Consider the following 12,626-nt stretch of genomic DNA (forward strand, 5'->3'; position numbering starts at 1 on the left):
TTAGACGGTTGTAGGAGCTTTTACACACTATATTTGGTACCCAATTTTCGTTCACTATAACATAAGAAAACATTTAAAAGGTCATAAAAAAACTGACACATACGAACGCCAAACCCTTTGAGGGTTTTACTATACTGACCTAGTACCATCACCCTGACTTGGAATTTCTCACCCCCCAGATTAGCTGTTGTACTGTGAAATTTAAAAGGTCATAAAAAAAACTGACACATACGAAAGCCAAACCCTTTTTTTCATTAAAAGAATAGCGAAGAAGAATCAAAATTATAGAGATTATTTAAATTTTTTTTGGCTCGCGATAAAGTGTTTTTGCAGTAGGCAACAGGCTCTGACCAGTCTAGCCGCTCAGTAGTTAGTGAATATGTTACATGTTTGTACAAAGCTCATCAACAATTTTGGAGCCTTCTATTGTACAAAATGCGTTTTTTTAAATAATAATTATCAACCGAGGAAAGAAATTACATTATCCATTCATAAAGTTTGTAATAGCGAAGTTTAGAGTATTTTTACCCTTTTCATGTTTTCTCTCCTTTGATAAGGATGTCATTTTGCCATGTAACGCATTTTACGCTAATAAATTAAAAATTATTGTCCTTGATATTGGCAAGCCACTGGAATTTTATCATTTGTGATTGTACTGTTTTAAAGTGTCACACGAATACAACACTGAAATATGCCAGCTGCGCAACCCTTCAAACATTTTTCAATTTGGCGGTTGTAAATTGAGTTAATTCGTCTAGTATTGGTTTGTGAAATAGTTTTGTAATTGTATATTTTAATGTTTGTCTCTTTTAAATTTGTTAAAATTCAGTGGGAAGTTTATACTAACAAAAATCTCAAAGTTTACGAATATTTGTAAAAGTTAATAAAATAATATGAGTGCATTTGAGGTTCGTCAACATCCTGGCCAAAAGAATCGAAATGATCTATTAAATATTTTTTGATTTCTTTTATAAAGGTTGTAGTTACTCCAACACGATCGAAATGCAAAAAGCGCGTGGAATCTCGTGAGCCGACTGATGTTGTGATGGCTCCATTTTCTGCCAAATCAATTGTGCAATTTGAGGATGTGCCCATTGGGAAAACGGCGCGTCGTATTCTCCGCATTGTTAACCCTTCAACAGAGGATATAGAGGTAAACAATACAATATTATATATGAATATTCTCCTTACCAAACTATCGTACACTATGAAAATAAATACAAATTTATTTAGAGATTTATTTTTTTTATTGGAACGTTTTATTTAAAAAAGTGTTTATTTTAACGAGATTATTCTGCGATTAATTTGAATCAATGTTTTCATTATTGTTTTAGGTAAGAGTCATTAGGGCTATAGATGCTGAATATAACATATCAATAAATTGGACTGAAACAACTGTTCCGCGTTCGAAAACTGTCGAGATGGAGATGGTGTGGAGCCCTTTGGTGGACGTTGCTTGTAAAGAAATAATGCAACTTCTCGATAATAGAAATTTCCGTAAAGATGTAATGGTTATAATGAAAACTCGCATAGCCAATCCTGTTAAGGTACGTTTGAAAAAAATATTTTTGTAATTGTGGCGCTTAAAAAGAAATGAATGCTCATATTTACTCAGGCATATGAATGTGATATGTTCATATAAAAAGGTGGTTGAATATGCACCTAAAAGGGGTTGATTTAATAGTATGCTCTCATGTGAAAGTTGATTCTTAAATGCATCAAGCATTAACCAACGTTTCGTTCGTAAAGTTGCTAAAACAGCCATGTTTAATTGATCTATTAAATTGTATCCCGAAAACAGAACTTATTGGACAGTCAATGTTAGTTGTCATTCGTTAGTAGTCGCTAAGAAAACAGATTTTTTATTTGGATATAAACAATAGTTAAAAAAAAAATAAACAAATTTTTTTAATTTAATATTAACTTATTCTTTAATTTTTTTTTTTTTTTCATATAGTATGATTATCATACAAATGGAATTTGTTTTTCATAAAGCTAAAGCAAATTTAAAAAACTGTTACAAGTAAAATAACTTGTTCATATTTATTTTTAGACTGTGCGTAAATTTCCAACAATCTCCACCAGTAATAACGGCTATGTAAGGACACTGCGGCTTAAATCTCCCACAGGTACTTCAAAATCTCATAAAACAAATTCAACACATACGCAATTACGCAAATCAGTTCCAACGATTATTCAAAAGCCCGTTAAGCCTCAAACAGCTCCATCCACATCACACACACGCGCTCCCGCTCCCAGATCAGCATGGGTGGATTCGAATAGGAAGTTGCGTAAAGAACAGAAACGAGAAGCTTTTGATGAAATAACTATTAACTTTACTCATACATCGCCTCTCACTGAACAAAATATATACGCACGTAGCAAAACTATGAATGCAACTATAACTTCCATTTCGTCAACGAAATCGCCAGTACTCATTACTCACAAAGAGAACGTCAGTCCTTTAACTCCTAATAATGTTATTGAAATGTTCGATAATATTCAATTCACACCAATAAACAGCGATGCTGTTAAAAGTGGTGTTGGAAGAGATCCCGATATGGATAATCTAGCAAATTGGCCTACCCCAGTAAATATAGATACTGTGAAAGTAAATTTATCAACATTGCGGCCTCGGCGTTTAACATCGGTAAGTGACACAACAGATGTGGTTGAAGATTCAAATACTACTCGGATGACAGTTGAGTTTCATGTGGATCCAAACACTCCAGGAAATGCAATTTTAACAAATAAAACTTTTGAAGTTAAACATGAAAATATGAATGTGTCAGCGGATGCTCTTGATGCTTCCGTTAGTTATGGTTTGACACTTAATAAAACAAGTACGATCAGTACAACACCCAAGTCTCGACCATTAGCAATGATAGAAGAAGAAGACGTTATCAATTGCGGTAATGTTGAAGCTGAAAAAACATACGTTAAAAATAGGGAAGAAAAAATTGCAGAATCAAGTCCTGCCCGGGGAGAAGAAGATTTGCTGCGAGATATAAAATTAGTTGGTACGCCACTTAGGAAATACTCGGAATCAATGAAGGATCTTTCTTTACGCTCTCCAAATAAACGATACTCTGCTAGTCAAGGTTCAATGCCGAACCTTAACGAAATGGAGACTATACGTTCCATCGAGCAAAATCGATATTTTTATAATCGTGTTCAATCACAAGATGCTCTAAAAATGTCCGTTATTCAGGAACAAAGCGTTAACAAAGGAACGACACAATATAGGAATGAAGTAACCGTTTCAGAATCCACAGATTTCGGTCTAACATCTCACGTAGATTTAGCCTTCAATCAAAGTGAAATTTTAGCGCAATCAAGTCGTTTTAATTTAAATGAAGTTGGCTTGAAATCGCGAAAGAGCAGTCCAGTCACTGTTTCTGGCAAATGGCGAGATTTACGAGGTGTATCACCAAAATCATCAAGAACTAAACTAATTGAAAATTCTCCCTCAAAATCAAATGGTCAGAAAAGAAATTCTCAGAACTTATCTAGTTCTGATGCACAAAGCAACGAATCGTTGACCACAACAGCAAGCGAAAAGTCAATAGCAAAAACTTGTTTTACTTCTGCCCCGTACGTAAGATGTTCTCCTAATAAAAACATGAGCCTAATTAGGGTTTCTCCTCCAAAGCGTCAACGCGTGGAAAAAGAATTTGCTTTTGAGCGACCATTGGTGCCTTATTTGTCTCGTTCGAAGAATTGGACACACACCCAGGTGAAAAAAGTAAGAATTATGAAATCCACCACACCACAAAAAATAATGCCGCCAAATATTCAATCTACAATCATATCGCGCGAAACTGAAAAATTATATGATCCAGAATTATATCTACAGTTTTGCATCAATCCCGATCCTTTTGCTGCTAGTACAACTTGTGACCCTTTTCTCGCTTGCACAATGTACTTAGACGAAGCGGCTGTTCAGAGGCATCAACATGATTTTAAAAAGTGGTTGAATGCATTGGTTACAATACCGGCCGATATGGATGCCAATAGCGATGCTAAAATCGATGTTGGTAAACTTTTTAATGAGGTGCGTCACAAGGAATTGACGTTAGCACCCACCAAAGAAGAGCAGTCTATGGATTATCTTGTGCAACACAGACTTGAGGTAGTTCGACGTGCTGCTGTCTACTTGTACCTAAGCGATGAAGTTCGTGAACCTTGTTCTAAAGTGGCAGTATATGTAAATAAAAATGCTATACGCATACGGAACGATAGAAATTTACACCTTGATGTAGTGATGCAACGCTACATATTAGAACTGTTGCTATGCTTTAATCCGATGTGGCTGCGTATAGGATTAGAGGTTGTTTATGGTGAAAAAATTCATTTGCGGTCAAATAGCGACATAATTGGACTGAGCACCTTTATATTGAATCGGTTGTTTCGGGACAAACTTTTAGAAGAGAAATATTCACGTGCATATTCACTATCTGAGGAATATGCCCAGTATATAAAAAAGTATACGTTGACTAAAATGCTTTGTTTGCTCCTATTTCTTGATAAAGCGAAGCAAAAGCGCATTATCAAATACAATCCATGTCTCTTTGTCAAAAAATCACCTCATAAGGAAACAAAAGAAATTCTATTAAAGTTCTCATCTGAGCTACTTGCAAATATGGGTGACATAACACGCGATTTGAAGCGTCTGGGTTATGTCTTAGAGCATAAACAATGTTTTTTAGACGAATTTAATTACGCATTTCAAAATCTTGCGGTAGACCTAAGAGATGGTATAAGGCTGACACGTGTAATGGAGATCATATTGCTGCGCGAAGATCTGACTAAGCTATTGCGCGTACCTGCCATATCCCGCTTACAACGTATTTACAATGTAAACTTGGGATTGCGGGCACTGAGTGAAGCTGACTTCAAATTGGGCGGCGATATTACTGCAGCAGATATTGTGGATGGGCACCGAGAAAAGACGCTGTCACTGCTCTGGCAAGTCATCTACAAATTCCGTTCACCGAAGTTCCATGCGGCAGCGCGCGTTCTTCAAAAATGGTGGCGTAGCAAATGGTTGGCTGTTTGGGTAAACCGCCGTATACGTGATAAAGAGGAACACCGTCGACAAACCGCGGCAATGACCATACAAGCATACTACCATGGTTATATAGTTCGCAGGTGGGTAAAGTTATATCGTCAGCAACGGGCAGCAGCAGCTGTGGTGTTACAGAAATATATCAGACGTTACTTGGCGCAAATGAATTTTAAACGTTCAATAGTTGCAGTTCGCAAAATTCAACATTGGTATCGCGGTTGTGTGCTCGGCGTTCGCTACCGTCGATACTACACAATTCTCCGCTGTTGTACGATATTCATTCAACGCTGTTACCGCCGTCGTTTGTTGTCAAAAAAATTATTACTAGTAGCCAACGAATATCAGAGATTTATCGAAGAAAAACATTTCAATGCAGCTACTTGTATACAGAGATTTTGGCGATCTTTCTGTGTTACAAAGCTGCATCGCAACGCATTCCTGAACCTGAAGCGGAGTGCACTCATAATTCAACGGAAATGGCGAGCAATAATTGCTATGCGACAGCAACGTAAGAAATTTTCATTTATACGTGCCGCTGTTTTATATATACAGCGATATTTTCGTGCAAAACACTGTATGTTGCGGCAGCGCGCCGAATTCATACACTTGCGCACTTGTGTTGTACAGCTTCAACGACGGCGCCGTTCCATTTTACATATGCGCGCAGTGCGCGAAGAATATAAACTGAAGCTAAAAGCTGTGCATATCATTCAAACTTACTTGCGCGCCACTTTAACTATGCACCGAGATCGCATGGCTTACCAAGTGTTGCGTAAAACTGTCTGCAAAATGCAAGAGAGATATCGGGCTGCTCAAAGGATGAGATTGGAAAAAAGAAATTATCAGCGCTTACGGAACAGTTGCATTATCATACAGCGCAAATGGCGAGCCACAATTCTGGCGCGTCAGACTCGTGTCCACTTCTTGACGATACAATACTTTGCTACCGTGATGCAACAACGCTTCCGTGCTACACGCCTCATGAAACAACAGCGCACGGAGTTTGCACAACTGAAGGCAGCCGTAGTCAAAGTGCAACACAGATACCGTAGCCTTCAAATTATGCGCCATGTGCGTTCAAAGTACCAAAGTGATCGTAACAAAATTATACAGATACAGCGACGTTTCCGTGCAACAATTGAAATGCGATTGACACGAATATCGTACCAGCAAAAAAGAAACGCCGTTATATGTATTCAGAACTGGTACCGCTCCATTGAGCAGACTCGACAACAACAGCTATCTTATATCCGTTTGCGAAATTGTTGCATTTGTGTGCAGCGCAGATGGCGGGCACTGCAGCAAGGTCGTCGAGTCCGTCAACAATATCAACAACAAATACAATGTATTATTTCCATACAGCGTCGTTGGCGAGCCACTTTAGTGATGCGGAAACAAAACGCTGACTACCGATGTAAACGTGCCGCTGCATGTTACATACAGCGGTTCTACCGATCTTATCGCGAATCCTTAGCAGTACGTGCACAGTATCTACTCCTGCGTCGGTTAGTTGTTTGTATACAGCGAAGATACCGCGCACAGCGCAATATGCGTGTTGCAAAACACGATTTCTTGTTGCTGCGTCGCACAACAATTTATTTACAGCAAAAGTATCGTGGTCTTCGTATAATGCACCAACAGCGATCCGAATTCCTTTTTGTCCGCCGAATAGTCCTACATTTGCAGCAGAAGTTCCGTGGGAAACAAAAAACGCAACAGCAACGCTTAGAATACTTGCAATTACGTAACATTGTTATTGGATTGCAATCCCAAGCGCGTGGACTATTGGCGCGTCGCCGCTTACAAAATATGATGACACCTGAAATGGTAGAGGAACGCCGTCGGAGAAAAGCGGCTAGTTCGATTCAGCGGTTCTGGCGCGGTTATCGTGTACGTAAGTGCTTCCAGAGCATGCAAATGCGTTTGATTCGTCGAAACATGGCACTGTGGAAGAAAACCACTCAAGCAGCCAACACACTCAGTTACAAAATTTCGCATGCAGTATGTGTTCTTCGCGATCATTCAAGCGCATCGGAAATACTACATGTTCTCATATGTTTGGGTAAGTTTGGGTGCACGAAATTCAAAATAGTATTCTTTCTCCACAACATTCTAATTACTATTACATTATATAAAAATAATTCTCTTCGAACAAGAAAACGATATTTTAATAATTACAATAAATGCATACCTACATACTTATATTTTAGATCGTATTTCCCGTACTGTACCGCACATTCTTATGAACCAGTCTGACTTCGTATCGACTTTCTGCTACGGCGTCATGGCACAGACAATTCGAAGTGAGGTCGATAAACAACTAATCCGTTACTGTAGTCGAATTATTTTGAACTTGGCGCGTTATAACAGCACTACAGCTAATACTTTCCAGGAGAGCGGGCTTGTTACCATAGCTCAAATGCTGTTGCGTTGGTGTGACAAGGATAGTGAAATTTTCAACACTTTGTGTACCCTAATTTGGCTTTTTGCTCACTGTCCATATAAGCGCCACGTAAGTTCAGCACAAAATTGTTAAAAAATTTAACTACTTCCCAATTAACCCTTTATATTTACGCCTTTTAGATTATTCGCGAGTACATGACCACTCCAGAAGCTATATATGTGGTACGTGAGACTAAAAAGCTGGTGGCGCGCAAAGAGAGGATGAATCAAAACCTACGTAAACCTGTAGCATCAGCACGTGTACAAAAAACTCAACAATTTCCCAACCGTGCATTACCTAGCCTCGAGCCTGACTACGGGGTCATACACTCCAAACCTTACACATTCGTATCATCCGTATTCGCATTCGACATGCTGCTGGCTGAGCTGGAAATCGAAGTTTCATAATCTTGTCTAATACCTGTATTTATGTAGTCTGGACTTTGCTTATGTTTACTGTGGGCGTAAACCCACATTATTTTTAGGTCTTTGTTTGTATGAATTTGTCACATCAATATTTGTTCTTTGTTTATTATCTGTTTAGATATTCGTACAATCGCCTAGACTATGCTTTCGTATGCATTCGCTAAACTACTGCATTGATATTCGTAATTTATTTATAAAATCTGAATATGTTAATTTAAGGTTTTGTCAATGAATAAATTTACATACTGAAACTATTTTTAGTTTAATATTGTAAAGGATAGCTTTCAAAACTGTTACAACATTTGGAAATGTCTCGCGTTCGAGCAATTAAAATTTTGATATTTTTTTAGCGCATTACTGATAAAAACGTCATAAGCAAAAATTATGATGGAATAAAAAAGTTAAGCGAACTTGGTGTTTATTTTAGTTTATAATTAATTTTTTATATTTAAAATGATTTTTCGATCCAAAATTCCTTATTAGATTACCACTTGTCAAATGATTGCCGCGATATAAATGTGTACTGATTAAATTAAGTATCAACTGAATATCTGCAGAAGAATAGCAGTTATGTACTTTCTGTTACATCCCCGTATTTATAAACAAAATTTAGAATTTCGGAAGAAGTTTTTATACTTAAATGGAACAAGGAACACTAGCTTTGTAGAAGTACGTGAAAACATGCTTATATCTAAACATGCCTATCCCTATCACATTTAAATCTAGTTAAAGTAATTTTTAGAACTAAATTTTTTAAGACCAATCGAATGTACACATGCGTACTAAAGCTTAGCGATTGCTTAAGGAAAAAATTAAATATTATCGATGAACACTTTCTATGTATTTCTACTAAAGTGTAATTGCGAAAAGAGGATTTGCGAACGAACTTAATTGACCACTACATTGCGAAGGTATTAGCTAATTTTCAGTTACCTGTTACTAATTTTTTACTGCAAATGAAATTATGTAATTACCTTTTACCCAATTAGATAAACGTTTTCTCTAAACGCTTGTATTACTAACGAATTGAATAATGTATGCATATGTGTGCAACAAAAGCAGTCACATACGAAAAAGTATATCAATTAAAAGGTTCTTTAAAACAATTTGCTGACTTTACAACGTAATAAATTTCTTACAGGAAAATGAAATAAATACGAATAAGGTTCCACAAATTAGATGGGTATTATGAGATCTCGGAGGATCTCAGATTCATAAAGATTTCAATAAAAGTAACCATTCATATTTTACCTAAACGGGGGTAGCAAACTATTAGGTTTCGGTCTGAATGTCAAACATAAAAAAATTTTTATTACAAATTAAATGAGTGAAAAAATTCAAATTAATAGCTCACAAAATTTAATGTTTTATATGAAGGACACAACTGTTTTCGAAAATCTAATTTAAAGGAACATGCATATGTATGTACATATATATGAAAATCGTATTTTCTTATTTAATGATATAAAACATAATATATATGTACATACATAAAACTTGAAAATATTTTGAATCCTTTTATGCATCTTGATTTATGATCAAGTAATATATATTAATTCTGATACTGAACGTTCTTTACATGACCAACCTTACTTTAATATGCCTAATATGATTCTGACATATATGAGTGAAATTTTTATTAATTTGCAAAAATGCAAAAAAATATATATATATTAGTATATATACATATATAGTATATACTATATGTTTATGCGAACACTATGTGAATACTGAAATTTTGGTGAAGATGCGTATCAACCTTTTCGGCGTTACTTTTAAATAGGTCTGAACTTTGACTCCTTTATACATATAAAAGTTAGAACTAGAATTTAACTGATTTTTAGTCGTTTAAGTAGATATGAAGACGAATAACTGTCATATTATATTGAAAATTGGTCGAAATGAACTCGAAATGAACCATTCAATTTTTATAAAAGATGGTTAAAGAGTAGACAAAAGCGACTTTCTTTGAGGAAAAGCATTCACGGCCGTCAGAAAAATAATCATTAGGTGAAATAAATTTCACAAATAAAAATAAGGTTTTAATCGAACTTTTGTTGCGCACTCTTTGGTAATATCACTGTACAAGGCAAACACGGATAATCCAATTGATTTACTATTTCGGTGTTACAGACATCATATAAGGGCAACACTATAAACATACATTTATAGCACATATCAATTATCGCTGATTACATGCTTACAACTTGTAAATTAGCTAATTCAGTCAATGTTTCTGCCAGCGTACCTTTTTACGAGTATCTGCATGTATGTCGGCAGATTTCAATGCAATCGATAGTACATTGATCCAGGCTGCCATTGACTTTCTGCTCATTGTCAAGTTCGATGTCGATACGAACAATTTAAATATACATACATATATTACCAATGTTGTGTACATATGTATATTCTTATCAATGGGTTAATCAATTTTGATTTGAAATCGGGTACTCTATACATTCTTGGGATTGTTAGTATTTTAATAAATATTACTCTGATCATAATTTAAATATTTATGAAATTTACTATCTGCCAATCATGTCTTCATTGTCTTGTATCCCACCATTTGCAAATAGTAAACAATTCCAAAAAAATTCTGATTTGAATGTTATCACATTCATGCAATATTTGTCTCCGAAAAATTTGAATTTAGAAGTTTTAAGAACTTACAATATCTTTTTCCTAAGCATATACATATCGCTCATTTGCTGCAAGACCGGCATAAATCAAAAAACGTGATTTTTGAGTTAATGATGCAGAATTGTTCGTTATATCATGCTTCATGTTGAGTGAAAAATTCATATGAATACCTCTAATATGCTCCGCTTGAGAAGAGAATATGATTCCTGTTTTCCGTGTAAGGTTGGAGTCAGTTGAAAACTTTTAACGCGTTTTCTGGCAAATCGATTTTTTTGACTTATGCCGGTCTTGCAGCAAATGAGCGATATGTACATATGTATGTACATACATATGTATGTATATAGTCGTTACAAAACATTGCAGTACCGGATCCAGGTTATAAAAATTAAATTCCCTATTGTGGGCGTGCATGTAACTTTGAAGGAACTCTTAAATATAATAATTTTCAACGACAAATTGAGCAAGTAATCAAGTTTTCCGATTTGGGTTTGGTCTTTCCGGTTGCCTGACGAAATTGTATATTAAAAAACAAAACCACGTCCAAATTGGTATATTCATTCGCAGACATACTATGTAATGTATGTATGTACATATGTCCAATTTGAGCGATATGAAAAAAAATCGCCCTATCTTTTTAATTAATTGAATTTTTTTAATGAAATTTATATTTTAAGTAGCAATATTTAAATTGTCTTAACTTTTGACGTAAGGAAAAGTCTACATTTCAAGAAGAGAGACAATTTAAGAAATATTTTAAAGAAACACTAAAGAAAAATCAATTTAAGTGACTTAAACTTTTTAAATTTTAAAGTACTACAGATTTTTATCATTTAAAGGAACAAATAATTTCAGCTTAAAACTTTCAATTTTAAAGTATTATAGTTTTTATTACCTGAACTTATAATAAATAAAGAAAAAATTTAATTGTATTTATTTTGGATGTGGATTAATTGTATAAAAACACCCAGCCTCATTACAGGTCTAATTGGGTGTCAAAAGTGACTAGTTCGTAAAAGGTTGAAAAGGGTTAGTGTCTTTTTGTAGGGATTCGGGTGCAAAAGGCTACAATTAGTCTCTTAATGGGACATGCTCAAACAAAGGAAACAGCTCGTACAAATACATACTTACATATCATTACATATATGTACATATACTTACACAAGTGTATTCGGTTTCCCAATACTGATAAGTGACAATTTGCGCGTTTTAAAAATACTGGCTACTTTAAGTAATAAAACTCTTTCGACCGTTGGATTAGCTGAATCCATAATCTCTATTGCGGTTCAATATATCTACATACTCAGGTATACATATGTATGTAGATACACATACACATGTATGCATTTGCTTATCGCAAAGCGTAGCAACGAAATGTAGAAACAGCAAATGCAGCTTTAAATAAAATTAGCAATAAAAACCTAATCTACTTATTTAACAATGTTGACATAAACATGTATGTACGTATACAGGGTAGTTCACATAGTATTTTCTATTTATGTATATATTTATAAAAACTATTGTGCCGATATCTTCACTGGTGCTTCATGTATATGTATCTGAAGTAAAGTGAAATAATCGGTTGGAATTTAAAATGATGGTATTCCACTTGTGTAGTTGAATTCGAACTTAGACCAGAGTAACAAAAGGATATCAGGTGAATGGTATATACCATTTGGTTAATATTGGCTCAGTAGTTTCTGAGATATTCACTTCACCTACCACTGATTCAAGAATTGCTAAAAGGAAAATTGGGTTTAAGTTGAATTTGAATAACTTTATTTGCAGTACCAACCTTCTCGGAGTGCCAAGGAATACTTTCGTTAACGTTATTTCTTTGCATTCAAGTTATTTTGAGCTTTCTAGGGGAAAGGAGCTGCTCTTTTAAAAATAATACGCGATTAAAAATCCATTTATTGCCCACCTTTTACACTGTCAAGGTAAGAATATGATATATGTACATAAGTACATGTATGTACGCCGTCGAGTACGCCACCTATCCAACGTTGGCGTTTCGATGTTTGTGCGCCAGCGATTACTGCTCTGCCCTGCC

At 35.3% G+C, this 12,626-nt stretch overlaps 1 protein-coding gene and 1 long non-coding RNA gene across 2 annotated transcripts; one reads left to right on the forward strand and one right to left on the reverse strand.

Annotated features, from left to right (window-relative positions):
* Window positions 1–776: 776 nt before the first annotated feature.
* Window positions 777–8,188, forward strand: LOC120773471 (protein abnormal spindle). Its single transcript, XM_040102390.1, has 6 exons — window positions 777–908; window positions 977–1,153; window positions 1,335–1,547; window positions 2,054–7,130; window positions 7,279–7,580; window positions 7,652–8,188. Exons 1-6 carry the CDS (start codon window positions 894–896, stop codon window positions 7,916–7,918), a joined length of 6,051 nt encoding a protein of 2,016 aa, XP_039958324.1. The 5' UTR covers window positions 777–893; the 3' UTR covers window positions 7,919–8,188.
* A 3,628-nt stretch (window positions 8,189–11,816) lies between these two features.
* Window positions 11,817–12,512, reverse strand: LOC120772259. Its single transcript, XR_005705050.1, has 2 exons — window positions 12,369–12,512; window positions 11,817–12,312 (listed from the first exon to the last, which is right to left on the reverse strand). It is a non-coding gene; the product is annotated as an uncharacterized LOC120772259 (long non-coding RNA).
* Between the last annotated feature and the right edge of the window lie 114 nt (window positions 12,513–12,626).

The sequence above is a fragment of the Bactrocera tryoni genome, chromosome 1 (genome assembly GCF_016617805.1).
Source record: "Bactrocera tryoni isolate S06 chromosome 1, CSIRO_BtryS06_freeze2, whole genome shotgun sequence".
NCBI classification, from domain to species: domain Eukaryota; kingdom Metazoa; phylum Arthropoda; class Insecta; order Diptera; family Tephritidae; genus Bactrocera; species Bactrocera tryoni.